The sequence below is a fragment of the Chaetodon auriga genome, chromosome 24, assembly GCF_051107435.1.
Source record: "Chaetodon auriga isolate fChaAug3 chromosome 24, fChaAug3.hap1, whole genome shotgun sequence".
NCBI classification, from domain to species: Eukaryota; Metazoa; Chordata; class Actinopteri; order Chaetodontiformes; family Chaetodontidae; genus Chaetodon; species Chaetodon auriga.
The window spans coordinates 5492085-5512713 of NC_135097.1; the positions used below are offsets into that span (position 1 = coordinate 5492085).

At 48.5% G+C, this 20629-nt stretch overlaps 2 protein-coding genes across 5 annotated transcripts in view; one reads left to right on the forward strand and one right to left on the reverse strand.

The window, feature by feature from the left end:
- The first annotated feature begins 394 nt into the window (after window positions 1-394).
- prkd4 (protein kinase D4) lies at window positions 395-11111 on the forward strand. Of its 3 annotated transcripts, XM_076724443.1 has the most exons (18): window positions 395-637; window positions 2577-2715; window positions 4055-4186; window positions 4265-4419; window positions 4506-4701; window positions 5245-5328; window positions 6024-6171; window positions 6429-6552; window positions 6855-6932; window positions 7015-7228; window positions 7400-7425; window positions 7531-7603; window positions 8691-8797; window positions 8898-9059; window positions 9616-9714; window positions 9791-10058; window positions 10437-10522; window positions 10768-11111. In XM_076724443.1, the coding sequence occupies exons 1-18, from the start codon at window positions 482-484 to the stop codon at window positions 10930-10932; spliced, it is 2412 nt and encodes an 803-aa protein (XP_076580558.1). In that variant the 5' UTR covers window positions 395-481; the 3' UTR covers window positions 10933-11111. The 3 variants fall into 3 exon arrangements, with proteins under 3 accessions (XP_076580558.1, XP_076580556.1, XP_076580557.1); XM_076724441.1 differs by having other exon boundaries at window positions 7400-7603; window positions 10768-11052; XM_076724442.1 differs by having other exon boundaries at window positions 7400-7603; window positions 10364-10522; window positions 10768-10927.
- Window positions 11112-11138: 27 nt separating this feature from the next.
- actn3b (actinin alpha 3b) overlaps window positions 11139-20629 on the reverse strand; it is a 32431-nt gene continuing 22940 nt past the window's right edge. Inside the window, exons 6-23 of one of the 2 annotated variants that reach the window (XM_076724439.1) lie at window positions 20390-20476; window positions 19305-19392; window positions 19045-19123; window positions 18735-18816; window positions 18340-18425; window positions 18092-18184; window positions 17427-17657; window positions 16845-16992; window positions 16453-16603; window positions 15701-15809; window positions 15468-15608; window positions 14883-15065; window positions 14349-14483; window positions 13745-13924; window positions 13503-13649; window positions 13284-13349; window positions 12989-13147; window positions 11139-12570 (exon numbers count right to left, since the gene is read on the reverse strand). In XM_076724439.1, the coding sequence (XP_076580554.1) occupies window positions 12412-12570; window positions 12989-13147; window positions 13284-13349; window positions 13503-13649; window positions 13745-13924; window positions 14349-14483; window positions 14883-15065; window positions 15468-15608; window positions 15701-15809; window positions 16453-16603; window positions 16845-16992; window positions 17427-17657; window positions 18092-18184; window positions 18340-18425; window positions 18735-18816; window positions 19045-19123; window positions 19305-19392; window positions 20390-20476 (2324 nt within the window). In that variant the 3' untranslated portion in view covers window positions 11139-12411. Of the gene's footprint in view, window positions 12571-12988; window positions 13148-13283; window positions 13350-13502; window positions 13650-13744; window positions 13925-14348; window positions 14484-14882; window positions 15066-15467; window positions 15609-15700; window positions 15810-16452; window positions 16604-16844; window positions 16993-17426; window positions 17658-18091; window positions 18185-18339; window positions 18426-18734; window positions 18817-19044; window positions 19124-19304; window positions 19393-20389; window positions 20477-20629 lie in introns of those variants that run through there. The other variant, XM_076724440.1, reaches the window with a different exon arrangement.

The following is a 20629-nucleotide window of genomic DNA, read 5'->3' on the forward strand; positions in this document are numbered from 1 at the left end:
AAGGAAATTTAAAAAGACTGCAGATGTGGATCCTCATGCAGCTTAATGATGTCCTTATAGGGCTGTGTGTGAACTGTGAAGCAGTTTTAAACATCAGATAAGGTCAAGTTTGGCTTTTTAGGGACAAGAAGGTGTGAGTTACTTTCTAATTCATCCTGGTGATTCCATTCATTTTAAAAAAAAAAAGCTCCAGCAGGTGGTAGACAGAAGAAATTTGCATCACTATTTAACAAAAAAAAATACAAACTGTCTGTAGCAGCAGCTTGTTTAAAGCAAATCTCTTCTAAAATGTGCACTAGTCCATGATGTGCTTTGTTCTGAGACTCCAGAAGACAATCAGCTTTTTCTGCATTGAACCTCAGCAGGTTTTTGTCTGTTTCTAATCAGAAACTCTCCATCACAGTCCATCGTGTGTGTGTGTGTGTGTGTGTGTCTGCAGTAATCCACAAACGAATCCCGTCTTGCTGCAGGATCTTCCTCCATGTCCACAGTGGCTCCCTCCAGTCCCACCAGTCTCGCGGCGCCGGCTCTGGTCCAGTTCCAGCTCGGCCTGTTCAGGGAGGTGGTTCAAGTCCCCGCCGCCAACCTGAGCTATCGGCATGCCAAGAGGCTGGCTGCAGAGATCATAGAGCGCAAGGTAATCCGGACCTCACGCTGCTTTCCCCGAGCGGTTTGAGGACTGAGTCGATCAGAGGCTTTAAGGAGCTTTTCACCAAATGTACCCTTGAAGTTCAGTTTATTGGTCATGAGGAGCAACCTGTGGGAACAGTGGTCCTCTCGCTTTGGAAGGAGCTTTTGCTAAAAAGTTAGAAAAAATGACTGGACTTTGGTGTAGACTGAGAATTGTTTACGTCACAAACTGGAGGTGTGGGCTTTGGGAGAAGTGGACATTTAGGAAGCAGTGAAAGATGCCATAGAGTTGCATTATGGGAATTGTAGGATTGTGGTTGTTTTGGGAGTTTGACTTGATTTCTGATCCTGGGGATCAGAAATCTTGATATTTCGGTCTCCCATCTGTACAGAAGTGCAGTGCTAAATGTGCGGTAGGAGCTTCTAGGTTGGTCTTTTCTCTCATTTCTAAAACCTGAATATCCGGCACATAGCTAGGTCAAAGCAAATTAGGCAGTTTTTAAAATCGGCACAGGTTAAAACTGAACCACTGCTCTGTGTGTGACCAGAATGTGGCTGGTTCAAGCCCCACACCTGCAGGTGATCAAGATGGCACTCAAACTCATGGTACAAAGAGCCGAGGTGTCTGGTTAATAAAGAAATATTAGTAATAAAGAGTGATTAAATGATGCATGAATGACAAGCTGCTCTAACCCTTAACACAGTCCCACTTGGAAAATATTCAGTTGACGCTTCGAGCCTCTCAGAGCTGTCAGGAAGTGGACTGTGAAAGGTCACCGTGAGCGTGAAGGAGGATTGTGTAGGTTACTATGTAAAATGTGGCTTTTGAGAAACCAGCGAGCATCTTCAGTCTGAAGGATGCTGCGTGTTTTCTGGCTGTGGTGTACCCCGCCCACTGACGCTCAGCCGGCGTTTGGCCTGTTAAAGCAGGTGAAATGGGAGCTTTTTTTTTAGCCTGCGTGACACAACCAGACTGTGTTTGCAGATCTAAACTGTGTGTAAAATGTTACAGGGAAACCGTCCTTTTCACAGCCTCCTATCACTGAACTTTATGGAGCATTTAACGGCTTCAGGGGAGAGACACAGATGACACAAGGGCTGAATCTTCGATGAGAATAGAGTGTGAATGAGCGGCGTGTCGGTTAATGGCGCAGTCACACTGGAGATGAGGTTAGATAAGGAGGAATCGCAGGTGTTGGTCTCAGACTCAGCTGCTCCGGCCTTCGTACCGCCTCAGCTACAGAGACGGTGTGGTCGAGCAAAGTTTCCAACCACAGCCTCTCCACCGCTGTCACACACACACCCTGCTTCACTGCACACCAGCGCTCCTCTTCACTTTTATCTTTGCTTGAGCTTCCAGACAGCAGATCAGCAGGTTACAAATTAACGTATTTTATCCAATGAAGACTGAAGATGCGGTTTTCTTCACTGTTTGCAGTGTTTTAGATTGTATCATCTTTGATCTCTGATCTGCTGAGCACATAGGACCGTTCTCGGTGTGTAACTAGGTCAGTGTTTGCGATGCTAAAGAGACTGTTTGACTCGTACAAATATAGATGTTGAACTTTCCTCCAGACTGAAAATGCATCGCTTCCTTTGTGACCGGGAAACATTAACTGAGCATTTCAGCCGCGCACACCGAGCCCTCCAAGATTCAGAATTGGCCTCTTTAGGCTGGATATTTTTCTGTGTCCCCAGACAGATCACATAAATACAGATATGAAATGTTAACCTTACCAAGAAGCTTCTCAGTGAAGTGTGTGAGCTTTAATTTTGTCATTAGAGAAACTTTGACACGTGGTTAAAGTGTTGAAAGAGCTAAATAAGTGCAGTTATTTTCTGCATTCACATGCTAGATGTAGATGTCTTGGCGTCTCCCCGGCTGGGGGATGTGATGCGTTCTAGCAGAAAAAAAAGACCCAACTTGTGACCGTCTGTGTCTTCAGGCTCCAGACTGCAGCGTGGTGGGCGTCGGGGAGAAGATTCTGCTGTTCAGACATCAGGCCGCCTCAGAGCAGCTGCTGCGCCGCCTGACAGACGACGACAAGCTGCAGGATGGAGACCTCATCGAAGTCATCATCGCAGGTCAGAGGGCAACGGCTTCGAGCGTGGAAACAAAACTTTGTGACTGGCTGTGGATTGTCTTTCAGTTATCTGTTGGCTGTTTGAGCCACGGATGGGATAAAAAAAAAAGTGTTTTTGTATCTAAGTGACTAATAGAGACAACAATTTTTGAAATTGGTCCAGTATTGAGCGAGAACGCTGCAGCCGGCAGCTGCTAAACGGGCTGCAATCTAATCCTTCAACCGTCAACATACGTCCACTGAAGGTCTTTGTTTTTGCTGTTATGTTATTATTCTGTCTGAGAACGTTATGGAATGGATCCCAACACTTACAGACCTTTTTTTTGTAGTGAAAAACAGCTCCTGTCACAACCACCAGACCCCATTTACAGAAACAGTCATTTTATCATTATGGAACACACAGAAACTAAATAAAACCCACCAAACTCTTCTCGGTTCATCCTTCACTGCTCCAGTAATCACAACCAACTCTGCTTTGGAGGAAATAAAGCCTTAATTCACAGAGTCAGATGTGAAAATATTCTGGCTCTACAAACTGTTTTTCCCTGCTGTCTCGCCGATGTCCGATCTCTCTCGCTCCTCTCCTGATATTTTTACACCAACTCGGTGAATTAAAGGTTTATTTCAACCACACCCGAGTTGGTGATGATTTCTAGGGCAGTGAAAGATGAGACAGGACAGTTTTGGTGGGTTTTATTTTGTGTCCGTCGTGTTTGAATGAAGCCTGTTTAACAGTGATAAAATTAGTGTTTCTGTAAATGGAGTCTGGTGGCTTTGGCGAGGGTGATACAGCAGCTGTCAAACAACAAGGTCTCTCTCTGTAGGGATCCTTTCCATGATGCTGCAGACACTTGGAATAATAATCCAAGCCTGTCAGTGACAAAAACAAACACTTTCAGCGAACATATGCTGACGGAGCACAAATGTCTGAATGGATTACATTGCAGTTAGTTAGACAAAAACATGGGAAAAAAGGGTCCAGGGTGAAAAACACCGAAGTTTAAGCAGACGTCATTTTACAAATCAAAGGCCTCTGATTACATAAATGTTTGTTTTTAGTCTTTCAAGTGTTGCTGGAATTGCTTTGCTCTCTCGGTCTTTGAGTTTACCTTGTTACAGTTTCACACATTACTCAGATCCTCGCAGGCTGTCTCCTTATCTGCGAGGAGCAGAGACAGTGTTCCTTCATGCAAACAAGCATTACGAAGCTGCTAAACGTCGCCACGAAGCGGACTCCTCGTCTAAAACAGATGTTTTCGGTGGCGAATCTACCGGCAGAGCGCAGATGTGAGCCCGGTGTAATTGGACTTGACTCATCTCTTTGTTTTAATCTGACTCAGAGTCTGCGGCGGTGACTGAGATGAGGATCCGGCCACACTCCCTGGTGGTCCAGTCGTACCGGGCTCCCACCTTCTGCCACCACTGTGGGGAGATGCTGTGGGGCCTCGTTCGACAGGGGTTAAAGTGTGAAGGTGAAGTGTCTTCATCACAGTGTGTGAACGTGCTGTGGAAGAAGGACATCCTGATTAAATCCTGTCTCCTCTCTCCAGGTTGTGGATTAGACTTTCATAAACGCTGTGCTTTCCAGTTGCCCAATGACTGCCGTCGAGCACGGCGTCAGGTTAGCACCAGCCTCTCCCTGTTTCATCCCCAACGACCACACAAGCACTCCCTGTCCAATCCGGCAGGAGGCAGTCTGGAGGAGGTGAGGAGCCGTCTGGTGACAGCATCTTACGTCTTTTTCACAACCAGGTTACATTATATTTACCCCAAACTGTCGTCCCTCACCAGATCAGCATGTCCAAGCCCTCCTCCAGGCCCCCGTCCTGGGCCGAGGCCCCGGTGTGGCTGGGAGTCGGGTACAGCGAGAGGAGCGGGGTTCTGGTCCCCCACACCTTCCACATCCACAGCTACACCAAACCCACCGTCTGCCAGTACTGCCACCGGCTGCTCAAAGGGCTCTTCAGACAGGGGCTGCAGTGCTCAGGTGAGGGGCTGCAGGTCAGGTGAGGGGGGCTGCAGTGGCAGGTCTGAGAGTTTCACACTCTGAAGTTTTTTAGCTGAACTCAGGTCCTCTTTGTAGCCTTTTCCAGAGCTTTCAACCACAACCAGTCTACCGGTCTTAGAGGCGGCATGTAATTTTCATGACAGTCGAAGCTGTTTCCATGGTCCAGAATGAACTCTGACCCTCAGGTTGAGCTATTTAAAGGATAAATATTTTGTAGCCAGCCGTCTTCTCTGAACCGCCTTTTCACGGCAATGACTTATATAATATATAAACCTCTTCTGTGGCCATTTTTAGATGTTCTGTTCCAGCAGCGTCTGGGCTTTGACGAGCTGTCGTGGATTAGACGTTCGGAAACATCAGTCCGCTGAGGAAACTGAACTTTAAATCACATTTAGGAGTCAGATTCTGTCCTTTTCTTGCATCTGTAAAAGTCAGCGTCATGATGCGACTGAGCGCCTCTCCTCACACCAGCATCCGCCTCCCTCTCTGTGTTTCCCCCTCTCCCCTCTGATCCTTCGTCAGACTGCAGGTTTAACTGCCATCGGCGCTGTGAGCCGTTGGTCCCCAGAGACTGTCCAGGAGAGAAGAGGGGCGTCAACGGGGAAGGTGAGCGGCGGCCCCTGCAGGGCCTGGTCTTTCATTCTGGCCTCGTACAGTAGCTCTGTTAGATCACGCTCCTTTGAGAAGCCCCCCCCCCCCCCGCTCTGACAGTCCCATGACGCCGTGGTGAGTCAAAGCTGAGTCAGCCTCCATCTCAAGAATCTCTGATGGATTCAGGCTCATTTCAGATTCCCAGAAGCATCACGTTTATAAAAAGCAGCGGTGCTTCAGAATCTTAAAAACTTTGCTGGTCACGACTCATCTCCTCAAAATCCAGCAGTCCAGCACTTGACATGATGCTCCCATCAGCCTCAGCTGCTCTCTGTGTTTAATCCTAATTAGCAATTGTTAGCATGCTAACAGGCTAAACTAAGATGGATACCTGCAACACATCTGCATGTTAGCATGCTAGCGTTAGCATTTAGATCAAAGCACTTGTGCATCACGAAGAGCAATCGAGAGACGTGATACTCTAACTTCTTCCTGTTTTTAATTTTACATGATCATTGGTATCACGTGAGAAAAATAACTACTTTGTAAAAGTCACATTTTCAACTGGAGAGGAAACGCAGAACTTTTGCTCGTTCCAGCTTTTGGATTCTTGCCTCACTTTGGCATTTTTCCCAACATGTCACTGAAAACCTGCAGATGAAAACGACTTGCAGCTCTGATATTGTTTGCGTATGATGTCACTTTCCCAGAATCCACAGCAGCGGCTCACAGTCACCCACCGGACCCCGAGGACGATGATTCAGAGCTCACCAGCACGACAACACTAGAAGTCTCTGACGATGACGGAGACTCGATGGCCGAGGCCAAGGACGAGGAGCCGCCGCGAGAGCCGATGAGGTCAGGGCTCGTTGATGCGTTCAGGTGATGTCATCCCGTTTAGAGGGTGGTGCCCTGTTGGCACAGATGATGTCAGACTCACAGCTGTTGTCAGGTGCCACCTCTACACACACACACACTCATCTGTCCCGTCACCCATCACTGAATTCATCACCGTCGTCTGTGAGCTGTGGGCCGTGCTGCCACCTAGAGGCATGTAGACGATACTGTCACAGTGAGTTTCAGCCCTGAATCGTCCTGCTTCTCGTCTTTTTCAGCCCGTGTTTCAGCAGCTACATCCCTCTGATGAGGCTCGTCCAGACGGTGCATCACACCAAGAGGAGAGCCGGCGGAGTCCTGAGGGAGGGATGGCTGCTGCATCACACCAACACCGACACACTGGTGAGACACACGAAGATGAAAGCAGTACTCAGATCCTGGAGTAAAAGTGCTAATACCACGCTGAAACTACAAGTCCAAGTCCTGCCTTAAAAACTTCACTTACATATGGAGAGTAAAAGTACTCGTTCTGCAGTAAAATGTTCCCTGTTAGTGTTTTTCTATTCTGTCTTTACTGCTGTAGATGTTTCAGCTCATTTGAACGTCTTTACATACTGTCAGCGTGTTTGATCTACAGCTGTGCATCATGTTCTATGAGATCAGTGAGAAAACTCTCTCAGCTGCTGTGTCTGTGGTTTTCTCAGAGGAAACGTCATTACTGGATCTTGGACTGGAAGAGCATCACGCTGTACCAGAACGAGAGCAGCACCAAGTACTACAAGGTAGAATTCACCAGCGACGCCTCGGCGCCGAGCTCTCTGCCAGAACGCTAAGACCCTCCTCACCCCTCCGCCTCTCCTCCAGGAGATCGCTCTGTCTGAGGTGCTGCAGGTCCGGGGCCCCGCCCGGCTCTCCGTGGCCCCATTGCCGGGCAGCGGCGGCCATTCCTTCGAGGTGGTGACGTCCTCGCTGGTGTACTGCGTGGTGGCCGGAGAGGACGGGCCGGCCTGGGAGGGCGCCGTCCGTCAGGCTCTGATGCCCGTCCAGAGCAGCGGGGGACACGGCGAGGAGCAGCAGGGTGAGGCGGAAACAAACAGTGCTGCTGGTTTCTGAAAACTCCTCTTAATATAGTTTAATGAGTCAGACGGGGGAATCAGAGTATTTGTTAATCAATAAGCTCTTATTTAACGATGTTTCCACACGATGATCTTCTCTCTGTGTGAGCGAGTCTGTCCTGCTCTGATTACAGATACGGATTCACGGCGGGACAGCGTGGTAAGGATCACACTGCTGACACACGATCAACACAGTGAGCTGAAGACATGGTGCTGGACACTGTTAGTGTGTGTGTGTGTGTGTGTGCGTGTGTGTGTGTTTCAGGACATCAGCTCGGTGTATCAGATCTTCACAGATGAGGTTTTGGGCTCGGGACAGTTTGGAGTGGTGTACAAAGGTGAGTTTTTTTTAACCTGAATTTTGGTTTCATCTGACCATATGACCTTCTCCCAATCCTCTTCTGGATCATCCAAATGCTCTCTAGCAAACCTCAGACGGGCCTGGACATGCACTGGCAGGGGGACACGTCTGGCACTGCAGGATTTGAGTCCCTGGCGGCGTAGTGTGTTACTGATGGTAGCCTTTGTTACGTTGGTCCCAGCTCTCTGCAGGTCACTCACTAGGTCCCCCCATGTGGTTCTGGGATTTTTGCTCACCATTCTTGTGATCATTTTGACCCCACGGGGTGAGATCTTGCGTGGAGCCGCAGATCGAGGGAGATTATCAGTGGTCTTAATTAATATTTGCTCCCACAGTTGATTTCTTCACACCAAGCTGCTTACCTATTGCAGATTCAGTCTTCCCAGCCTGGTGCAGGTCTACAATTTTGTTTCTGGTGTCCTTTGACAGCTCTTTGGTCTTGGCCATAGTGGAGTTTGGAGTGTGACTGTTTGAGGTTGTGGACAGGTGTCTTATATACTAGTAACGAGTTCAAACAGGTGCCATTAATACAGGTAACGAGTGGAGGACAGAGGAGCCTCTTAAAGAAGAAGTTACAGGTCTGTGAGAGCCAGAAGTCTTGCTTGTTTGTAGGTGACCAAATACTTATTTTACCAAGGAATTTACCAATTAATTCATTAAAAATCCTACAATGTGCTTTCCTGGATTCTTTCCCCCCATTCTGTCTCTCATAGTTGAAGTGTACCTATGATGAAAATTACAGGCCTCTCAGCTTTTTAAGTGGGAGAACTTGCACAATTGGTGGCTGACTAAATACTTTTTTGCCCCACTGTAGCTGATCTAACGTGCCTTAACCAAACGAGGAAATTAATTTCAGTTAATTAGAAGTGTGCTAATTGAACACTGACTCTGATTGGGTGCTAATTACAGGCCTCCTTTTTAGAAAATGAATATGAAATGATGGACCTGTAAAATAAAGCATCACCTTGACTGACTCCTAAAAATCACTTGATTAAAATCGGATTGAAATTAATAAAAACCGAGGCTCGTTAAATGGGCGATTATCACTATTTCTCCTTCCTCAGGTACTCACAGGAAGTCGGGTCGGCCAGTCGCCATCAAAGTCATCGACAAGACGCGCTTCCCCACCAAACAGGAGCGACAGCTGAGGAACGAAGTGGCCATCCTGCAGGTGCCGACGCGTTTTAGCTTTGTGTTCGTTCATTCTCTGTAATGTCTAATGTATGTGTGTGTGTGTGTGTGTGTGTGTGTGTGTGCATGCGTGCGTGCAGAGTCTGTCCCACCTCGGCGTGGTCCTGTTGGAGGGGATGTTCGAGACGGCGGAGCACGTCTTCGTGGTCATGGAGCGGCTCCACGGAGACATGCTGGAGATGATTCTGTCCAGTGAGATGGGCCGACTCCCTGAACGCAACACGCGCTTCCTGGTCATGCAGGTGACGCCGCCGTCCCGTCGTCAAAGGGGGGGTCAAAAGATAAATGTGAGGGGTCGTGAGATGAAGAACACGAGTCTTCCTCTGTGTGTGAAAACCTGGAGACTTGTAATTTTCAGAAGCTGTTGAACTAAAATAACCTGAGAGTCGCTCTTTGGTTAAACTGATCTCAGCTCAGACGACTAAGAAATGCTTTTATTTGATCAAACAGACGCGAAGACGGCTGGAAATCTCCTCTCTCTTCACCTCTGAGTGGTTCTATCAGCAGATTTGTAGACAGATTGTGTTCTTGTTTCAGTTAAAGCCTTTTTTTTTCTTTGAGTTCAGCTTTCATTTCAGTGTTTTTTTAATAGATTTTGACCAAAAGTCTCAAACACTGAAATTTTATTCAGAACAAAATGCAGTCGTAGCTGAAATCCAGATCCTTCCCCCCACAGCATGACCTCCTGCATGTATGAAGCTTAAATTATTGTACTGTGACTGCTCACTCTCATGCTTCTTTGCACTGTGTGTGGTGTGTGTGTGTGTGTGTGTGTGTGTGTGTGTGTGTACGCTGCAGATCCTCGAGGCTCTGCGGTACCTGCACTTCAAACACATCGCTCACTGTGACCTGAAACCTGAGAACGTGCTGCTGGCCTCGGCAGACCCCTTCCCACAGGTGGGACTTCTTTTTTTCCATGCGCCGTTTTAATTCACCACATCAGACACATTAAATCCACCCCGCACCCCTGCAGGTGAAGCTGTGCGACTTCGGCTTCGCCCGCATCATCGGCGAGAAGTCTTTCCGCCGCTCGGTCGTGGGCACGCCCGCCTACCTGGCGCCGGAGGTGATCAGCAGCAACGGCTACAACCGCTCCCTGGACATGTGGTCAGTGGGCGTCATCATGTACGTGAGCCTGAGCGGCACGTTCCCCTTCAACGAGGACGAGGACATCAGGCAGCAGATCACCAACGCTGCCTTCATGTTCCCCCGACAGCCCTGGACGTCCATCTCACTGGAGGGTGAGGAGGATTTCTCTTACTGTGGGTGCATTCAGGGACAGTCTGATACACGAGACGTCCTTTAACGCAGGATTGTATGATCCTGGACTCATGGATCATGTTTGATTATTGCTTGTCTTCAGGGTTTGACTTTAGGAATATGAAGCGATCAGATGTCAGAGTGCCCTTGAATGCATCATCAAGGACAGTTGTTAGCTGCTAACTTCACTACTATGAATCAGAAATGCATCTATCAGAGGGTTTGAACATTGTTTGTCTGCACACTGGGAGTCTGTGGAGGTCTGTGTTCTCCTGCTGGCCACTAGGTGCCTCCACCGGACCGCTTTTAAGACAGCCTGCGCCTCATCGCCTCACCCGTCTGTCTCTTTTCGTCTCCAGCCGTGAGTCTCATCAGCAACCTGCTGCAGGTGTCGGTCAGACGGAGGTTCAGTGTGGGCAAAGCACTGGGACACCCCTGGCTGGAGGTCAGACATCACACCTGTCCGGTCTGATGCTGGCAGGACTCTAAAATGGTTTTGTTGAAGATGTCAGAAATGATATTTATAGAAAAGACATGTTGCTTTGTCGCATTTGGAATATTGTGTTCTCTGTCTTACAGAGTGCAGCTGCTTGTTGTCTGTGTGGACCGTGAAGCTAAATTTTCTGTGATTTCGTTGCATGTTTTAATTCATTAATTAACTCCCTCCTCTTCGTCCCCCCCCTCCTGCAGGACTTCCAGCTGTGGTGTGACCTCAGGGAGTTCGAGCAGAGGATGGGCTGCAGGTACCTGACGCACCGGGGGGACGAGGAGCGCTGGATGCGCCACGCCCAGGAGAGAGGCCTGAGCTTCCCGTCCCACCTGTGCTGGGACCCCGACAACGACCCCAACATGTGACCATGGCTCGGAGGTCAAAGGTCGGACTGTTAGCTGAGACATCACGCTGAAAACAATCCTGAATTTACTGATTTGCACTGAGATCCAAAGCACAGTTATTCCTTCTTGTATGCTAGAGAAAAAAATGCAGGTCAATTTTTTTTTTTTTTTTTTTTTTTTTGTCTCGTGCTGAAGCAATTAAAAAAAAAACACACACACAAACAACTGTTGTTTAGTAATATAATTTTCCTTTTTTATTCCAAGTTGTGGCTTTTTAAAATTTGTGAAAGTGAGCTTGTGTGGCTTTCGGTGGCGATGTGGAGGAGGAGAACGGAGCACGGGCGACGCGCGGGGAGGAGTCGACTCGCACTGATTACGCCAATGGGACCAAAACCCTACTTGCTTCCTGGCTGACATAGGCCTGCTGTGGTCCCACGTACAGTATCGATCCTTCTGTCCACAACTTTCCTGAAGCCCTGTCGTCCCTCACTGCTCGACACCTCTCTCTGTCAGTCTGTCCCTCCTCAGTGATGAGACAAAATCGCCTCCCTGTTTTTTGTTAAATTTAGGAGAGAGGTGCGTGGGATCGATCTCTCTGGCCGTAAGTCTTTCCGTCTTCGTTCTTAAGTCCAGCCGTGGCCCTCTCTTCGTCTATATTTACCCACAGTGCTTTGCTGAGTTGCTCTCTCTGCCTGCTGTCGTCGTCTTAACATTCAGTGCTTCAAAGTTTAAGCGCTCCCGTTCGCCCTCCGTTCCTTCCTGAGCTTAAGGCTTTAAGATCTTCAGGTTTCACAGTGCTGTGGTATATTCAACAGAGTGACACTGGCTTTGTGACGTGGTAGCACCTGACCGGCTCGGCCCCTCTGCGGCCTCAAAACAGGCTCCTAATGATGCCGTCGGCTTTGTTTTTGTCGTATGATTTAAGAGTCGGGGACTCACAAAGGCAGCGTTTCTAAACTTCAACATAGCATGCATCTGCACAAATACACAACCAACTGACCAACCAGCATTTTCATCACGTTTTCTTCTTTAATTACCCTTCTACAAAAAAAATATGTCATCTGATAGAGAGGGGGAGAGCAGGAGGCTTTGCTCAAAGCACCTTTTCTTTCCTCTCCCTCACTGCCTCCTCCTGTTTATCGTCTCCTAAAGGCAGGTATGTTAATATGTATGCTGCTTACATACGTTCAGTGCAATGCCCGGCACGCTCCTGGTTTTTAAAGGCACTCGGACAGAAATGAGGGACGAGCTGACCGGTCCGAACGCGGCGTCTACGATTTTTGAGCAAAGTCTTCGACTCTCACCCTCTCTGGGCGGTGTTTCTGGGACGGGAGGAGTTGGGGAGAAGGGGGAGAAAGATTTGAAAGAGGAAAAAATGATAAGAACAAAGAATATAGGAGGACAGTGGAAGGGGTTTAAATCGCTCTCTCTCCACAGAGGAGGGAACAGCGGGAGCTGGGAAGAAGGGACGGGAGGAGGAGGAGGAGGAGGAGGAGCGGTTTATAAGTCGCTCTCTCCGTAGAGGGCGCTGGAGAAGGAGATGTAGTCCAGGGCGCCGGAGGGGCAGTCGCTTCCGATGTACCTGGTCATGCGGCTGATGCAGTACTCGGCCTGCTCGGGCGGCAGCTCCCTGCGCAGCTCCTCCACTGTGATGTAATTCTGCAGGACGGAGAAGAGGCGGGCTGTGATTTTCAGTCCGAGCCAAAACAGCAAGCGAGAAAGATTTCCTGTTAATAATCCAGATTTAAAGGGAATCTGGCTCTTGTTTTCGTACTTCTGGCCTAATTTTAGCCTGCTGACTAACTTCAGAGGATCAGATCAAAGCTGAATTTTAATTGCACAAAGATTCTTCGCTCTCCTTCTCTGCAGCGTCTCTGCTGTCACTGTTACTTTGCCAGTTTGGTGCTTTTCTGCGTAGAAAAAGACCATTAAAACTCCAGTTAACATGTATCTGTGACCAAGGGTCTCCTGGGAAATCAGGTCTGTCTAATCCGCTGACAGAAACTGGATTTGGCTGTAGTGGCGTCAGTCTTCTGAGAGGGTAAAACGTTCTTCTCCTCTGCGTTCGTCTGCTTACCTTGTCTGAGGCCAGAATCTTGAAGGAGGCCATGACCTGTTCTGCGGTGTCGGTCTCTGCGGTCTCGCGGGTCATGAAGTCGATGAAGGCCTGGAAGGTCACCACGCCCGTGTTGTTGGGGTCCACCAGAGTCATGATGCGAGCAAACTCCACCTCACCCTGTCAGACAGAAAAGACGGGATTAGCACATAAAACGGCTTTTTACGTTTGGATGAGTGAACTGAGGTAAAGCTCGGAAACTGATGCTGGTTTAACGAGTTTCAGACGACAGCGAAGCCGCACACGTGGCACTGACCAGATCGTAACCCATTGAGATGAGGCAGGCACGGAAGTCGTCTGGGTCCATCATGCCGTTTCTCTTCTGCAAAGGAAAGACGCAGCTCATAGTAACAAGGTTCAGGTTTTAAGTTCTTAATGGTGCTGGAAAAAAAAAACACCACATTACTGAATAACCCCAGTTTACGTCCAGATGCCGGACAGTTAGGTTCCCTTTCAAGGTCAGTGAACGCCTCACCCTGTCGAAGTGGTTGAAGGAGGCCCTGAACTCGTTGAGCTGCTCCTGGCTGATGCCCTTGGCGTCGCGGGTCAGGATCTGGTTCTCCACCTCGTTGATGGTTCTGGCGATGGTGGTGAGCAGCTGTTCCCAGCCCACGCGGACGTGCTGCAGAGGTGGAGAAAACAGGCGTTAAGCAAAGGAACGAGAGGCGGCGGCGGCGGCTCGGCCCGTCGCAGTGGCCACGGTAAAGCCCGCTGTACCTCCATGGTGTAGTTGGTGTGCTTGTTGTCGAAGATGAGGGACTCCTGGCTGAGCTGGTGGTCTCCCTCCAGCTTGTCGATGTTGGACTTGTAGTTGATGATGTTCTGCTCGTACTGCTTCAGGCTGTTCATCTGTTCCTCCAGCGAGCCGGCGATGTCCACGGACACGTGGCTGATCTCCTGCAGGCGTCACAGGATGAGAGCATGAGGCCCTGAGACCGAGTCTGTGACAACCGGGTTTCATCTGGTGCTTAAAGATTCATCTATTTTTAATGGACTGCTCGTTACTTTCAACTGAGCAACCACGAATGAAGAGGAGCTGAAAGTTAATCAAAACATCCGAAGACTTAATATTTCACTGAATTGCACTTTTCTATAATTCTGTCTTGTGTTTTATTGCCTTCATACTCTACTGCTATCATTCCACCACAGGACTCAATAAAAATGCCATCACTGTATAAAAAATGTCAAAAGTCGTCAATATCCTTCGTGCTCCAGTGTCCCAAATCCTGCCTTTATCGTGTTTTGCTGACTGCAGAGAGAGGCAGTGGTTATAGTGCAGTTTCCTGTTCTACCTCCACAGCCTGGTGTGGTGACACTGTACCTCCATCTTGGTTTGGATCCAGGGTCCGATGATGTTGGCCTGGGCGGCGAACTGGCGCCTCAGTCTCTCGTTGGCCTGCTGTCTGGCCACCTCCTCCTGGAGCATTTGGTCTCTGAGGGGAACGAGGTGCTTCACCTGCGGGTGGATGGATCACGTTCATGAGTAAACGACAGCCCCAAAAGAAGAGATTTCGTGATGTTTGCAAATTCAATATAGCCGTTCAGTCCAGCTCGAGTTATTTCATGGTTCCCACAGTGCAGTCTTGCGGTGACACACATCTGCAGGATTGTGTTGTGCAGTTATTTTGATTTGCCCTGTGCGCTCGCAGCCAGCAGGATTCAGTGTCACTCTAACCTACATGTACTGTACTATTTCTGACCCGTCGCTGTGTTTGCACTGTACTTATTATTAGCCAGCTGACCAAATGCAGAGCGTGAGGAAGGTTATTTCCTGTTTACACAACGTCAGATTACACAAACTGCTTAGTTTTGGATCTACCAGTTATCCCCTGTGTTCCCCCGCATGTGGACTCACAGTGTCCCACTTAGTGCTGATGTCCTGGGGGGAGAGGTTGGTGTACGGGTTGACTCCGGATAGCTTGATGCCGTAGGTCTGGGCGATCTTCAGGATCTCGTTGTGGATGCCCATGGTGGCCATGCGCTCCTTGTCGGCCTCGGGCAGAGTGGCCTTGAACTGGTCGTGAGCGGTGATCAGACTCTGAGGGAGAACACGTTGAGTTTTAATGAGATTAGCTCGAGACGTTCGCTTACCAGCATTTACAGAAAAACTCACCCTGAGCGTTTTATTTTGTACTAATGGACAGAAAAGTCTGCCAAAACTGTGCAGTAATGTCTGAGGTCAGAAGCAAACTCAATTACAGACTCAAAGGAGTTTCCCGAATCTTAATTTTTTACTTTTCCAGACACGGTTCATATTTATTCAGGCAAACTGTCAATTAAGAGAAAAGTTGGAGACTTTTCTATTGATTTTCTGCAGCATGTAACAACAGAAATCGACGTTTTCCTGTGGATTGTGATGGCTGGATCATTTATTTTAATGTCCAGCAGGGCCGTAAGATGATTACAAATAATATATCAAGACTGTGTCGTCCGGCTGTACCTGGATCTCCTCAATGCTGTGGACAATGAACATGTCCTGCAGGTCCTCCATGGCTCCGTCCATCCAGTTGTTGAAGGGCGCCGCCCTCTTGGCAAACTCCAGGTACAGCTGGTCAATAGTCTCCCACAGCTTCTCCACACGCTGCAGACGCACGAAAACAAAGGTTTTGGTACATGAAGAACCCGTCTTTGAGCTGCACGACCACAGCGCCGTCATGAGTCAGAGTGTTTCACCTCCAGCGCGTCCCTCCTCTTCTGGGTCAGGGTACCCAGGTTGTCCCACTGGTCGCAGATGCCCTGGCAGCGGGAGTTGACTGTGGCAGCATCGTGATAGTCCAGCTCACTGCAGGAGACAACAGAGCGCCACCGCTGATCATCTGCACTCATGAGGAACTCGAGGTCAGTTGTCAAATTCACCGCTGGTTTGCGAACAAAATACCACCTTTTAAAAGTACACTCAGCTTCTTCTTCGCAAATATCTGGAATCTCCATCGGAGCATTTGATGCCACTTTGAGGGGTCATCTCAGAACATTCTGCTTTCGAGTATTTAATATCTCCTTTTGAAGTAATGAATGATAAATTATGGGTGGCACGCATACATATTCAGCCCATATTAGACCGTATATAGCATCAAAGAGATCATCTCAAAACTATGTGTGGGGAAAAAAAGGGCCCTGAGGAGTGGTGAGGAATGAGGAAACCGTGAGATCAGAGGTTTCTGCTCTTTCATGAACCATCCTTTCATCTTTTTATTCCTCTCATTAAAATGCTCTCCACTCATCTGTTGCATCTTTTGTTCTTGGCTGCGCTCACATCCTCGTCTGCTCTCAGCATGTCACGGCCATTAGGAGTCCTAAAACACTTCAGTCGCTCACTTTCTCCTCTCCTGTCCCTCCTACAGTTTCCAAATAAGACCCTTAATCTAACATAATCTCTAATCTCATTCCTCATCACCATTTTCCCACACCTCTTCCCAGCCTCTTACTTCAGCTCCTGAGCGATGGCGGCGATCTGCTCCACTCTGTCCTGGTGAGCGGCAAGGTCGCTCTCGAACGCCTCGTGCTTCCTCATCAGGGCCCTGATCTCCATCAGAGAGGCCGACTCGTAGTCCTTCTGGGACAGCAGGTCCTCCTTACCTGAAACACACGGATGGTTTGACCTGCGGTGGAAACGTTTCATGACCTAATCTTCACGTCGTCTCCCTTCGTCTAACTCCTCCATCCAGCCCTCCATTAAATTCTATCTCTTATTAACCCTCTGAAGGTCACAGTGGACAAACACAAAATGGCTCTTGCTCGCACTCCTCGCTCTCCCCTCCCTCTGTGTGATCCTGGAGCGCCGGAAATCATGTTCATCGCACCTTTCTGCGGCCCCTACCTCCGGTCCAGGCCTCATGCATGGCGCACTTCTGCTTGAACTTCTCAGCCAGGTGATCGAGTCTCTCCAGGCGGCGGATCTCGGTCAGCAGCCACTCCTCGTAGCCCTTCTCCACCTGCTCCAGACCCTTCCAGGCGTTGGCGATATCCTGGAGGAGAGTGTTGTTGACACTTGTTAGAGGGAGCCGAGCGTTCAGAACGTGAATAATGAAATGTATGCCTCGAGAACATTTTAATATCTATGTAAATTTCAGGGAGAAAATTTGAAATTAGTTTGAAAACGAAGTGCAGCTCCTGTTTGCATTTCAAACTCGGCTCCAGCGTCTGCGAAACGTTTTGTGCTCTTCGAGTTTTTCCTTCTTTCAGCTGATACTTTTTCGTTGCTGCTGTTGTTACTTAAGGTTACGGTCTTATTTTTGTTGGATCACAATGCTGGAGGGTTTGAAAGGATTTTCGAAGCTTTAGGGCATAAAAAAACACCACAGGGGGGAAATAATCCTCCAACTGATGCTAAAGCCCGAAAATCTTCAATTACGCCGTGCGGCAGCGATGATATACTGAGCTAAAAATCCGCCCCGCTCACCGACACCATCTTGCCCTCGGAGGGCATGAAGGCGGGCCTGTTGCTGAGTCTCAGCTTGGTCTGCAGGGTGTTGAAGTTGATCTCCAGCTGGCACTTCTCCTGCACGCGGGGCGGCTTGTGGATGCGGCGGTAGTCGCGGAAATCCTCCAGCTTCTGCTGCATGGAGCGCATGGTCTGCTCCGCCACGCGGTTCTCCAGCCAGGGGATGGTGCGGCGGATCCACTCCAGCAGCTGCAGAGAGGAGGGAAGTGAGGGGATTCATTGTTGTCTGTTACACTTGAACATGATTCGCCTCAACAGAATAATCAATAATCAAAATAATCTGTAGCTGCTACACTTCTTTAAACAGCTGAAGCATCTTCTTGGTGTACAGGACACGTCACGTTCAGCCGCCTTGTTAAGGAAAAGTGTGGTTCAGTGTTAGATATTTGCAGTATTCTACTACGTTGTCATCATTTCTGTGTACTCTAAATGTGTACTTTTCTCAACTCCGTGCCTGTAAAACTTCCACCTCTCATCACATTATCGAGCTGTCGTGTGCAGTCGGTCAGAGGATCGTCAAGTTTAAGAGAAAAGCAGTGAGTTGAAACATTGACGCGTGGCTGCAGAGGAGGATGTGCAGGACAGACTGAGCGTGGGAGTGTTGGGCTGCAGCGGTTTCTCACCTCGCTGGCCAGCTTCTCGTACTCCTCCATCAGTTTCTCGTTCTCCTGGTTGACGGCCAGCACCTTGCAGATACGGTTGGCAGCTGTCTCAGCCTGAGAGAGGCAGAGAGTAACCATTAATATGCATTTACAACCTCATATTTATTCATTAGGACTGCTGTTCTATCATGTCGATTGTGTTTTATGTGCCATCTGTTCTAATCAATTAAAAAAATCAGCTCCACAGAATAAATAAAATCTGCTCAGACCTGCTCAGCGCCAGCGAAGGCGTGGTAGAAGCAGGACACGTAGGTCATGATGGCCTTCTCGTCGGGTTTGGGTGTGTTCACGATATCTGAGGGCGGAAAAAAATGAAATGATGAAATGACGCACACACTCAAAATGACTGCCAGCGTAAAGTAAGAACATCATGATTTAAGTTTGTATCTGTGAGTCACTTTATTCATGAGCTAAAAAACACATTTCCGGAGGTCAGAACCATCAGTTACAGATGCTTTTATTCATGTTTTAATGCAGATGGTTGAGAGGGATCTCTCGTCCTTGCACCGTTTGCCGACATGTGCTGTTATCAGAGTGTGTCGGCACAAGTTCCCGCAGGCGTTTGTCACTTTGATCGTTTCAGGATTCTGATTCACAGTTTCACCTTCAGCGTCGAGCATCTTGGGGATGTCCAGGAACTTCTCAGCCACCTCGAAGGCAGTGTTCAGGTTACCAATGGGGTCATCCTACGAGAAGAAACAACGACTGTGAGCCACACATGTGAGACTGCACTGGATTCATCATGAAGCCACAAAGAGAAGGCAAGAATCATAACACACATACAGAAGATTTTAGGTTACGACACGATGTTTGCACTGGATGATCACACACCAGACACACAGAAACTCAGTACTGAGGTGAAAGATGCGAGTGGGAAGGAAACAGGAAGGAAGGAAGGAAGGAAGGAGAGGCACCTTTCTCAGTTTGGAGTAGTCAATGAGGTCAGGTCTGTGTCTGTGGATGAGGGCGCACAGAGCCAGGCCGTCCTTCCAACTGAGCCGCGAGAAGACCAATGAAAAGTGGGCGAAACACCAGAGAGGAAGGTGGGAGGGTTCATTAGATAAAGGAGGATGAGGAGGAGAGAAGAAAGGAATAAACATGGTAGAACATTAGATTTAAGAAAAAGATGGCTGCAGTTCCCCGTTAAGGCCACAGTTTGGCGTCATGCACCCACCTGATGTGGAAGTTCTGCACGTTGACGTTCCTGTAGGGGGCAGTCTTCCTCTGGCACCACAGCAGCAGACCCTCCTTAGCAGAGGTCTCTGGAAAGAGTCAGAGAGGGAGAAGGTGAGCACTGCAGCATTTATTCAAGCATTATTATCACAAAAGGAGAGAATACAGGTGAAAAGTGGATAAACCGTGTAAAGAAAGCACAGAAGAAAAGCCGTATGGTGAGGTCCAGGCGTGCTGTCACTCTGTCTGCAGCTGATATATTTGTTAATTTACGGTAAACTTTATTTTTAAAGTGCAGCTGCTGGCTGAAAGACTTCATTTACTGCACCAGTGGAGAGAAGAGCCGTTATGAGAGGCTAGAAGGAGGTCGACGGCAAAGGAAGTCAAGCTACGAGACAGCAGAAAATAAGAGGAGAGCTAACGAAGACGACCTGCAGGTGAGGGTCAGAGTGTGAGGAAGGACAGGCCGAACAGTCGACCCGCCCGACGACGCGGGGGTTTAATGAAATGACACGAGGTGCAGATAAAGTTCAGGGGAACGTGTTAGACGGGCTGCATCGCAGGACGTGACTGACTGCACCAAGTACGCCACAAATCACACAGAGCAGTAAATACACAGGCGTGAAATGTGCGAGGACGCCGCCGACCTTGACGCCGCTCGCACAGGACTGACGTGTGAAACGCTACGCCAAAGTAATCTGAACGTAGTATTCTGTGATGTCTGCGCTTTTCACCCCTCAGGAGTGAAATCTCTTGATTTTTATGCCACTTCAAGAGCGACGAAGTATCAAATGTGAATTTTGTACAAGCATCAAAAATGTTTTAGCAGCGCTGATATTCATTTGAAATAACCTGAAGATTTAAAGGAACAGCTTGACTTGTCGGGTTAGATGAGCAGAGCAACACGTCTCATATGTGTATGATAAATATGACACTATGATCAGCTGTTAGTTAGCTTAGCTTAGCACAAAGGCTTAAAACGGGGGGAAACAACTAGCCTGGCTCTGTGCAAACTAACAAATTCTACTTTAAGTTGTTTTTTAATGTTAATGTATTTATTTTCAAAGCAAACACACACACACACACCTTCCACGGAGATGTCCTGGATGGCAAAGCGCAGGATGATGGTCCAGATCATACCAAGAGTCATCTTCACGTTACCGTCGACAATTTCTGTCAGAGGAATAAACACACACACACACACACACACACACACACACACACACACACGTCTCAGCAGGTCTCTCAGTCACGACTCGTCTGTGGAGGTTAGATGTTGTGTCTCTTTGAGCCTTTTGGAGCTGCTGCTGCTGCTGAGACGCAGTG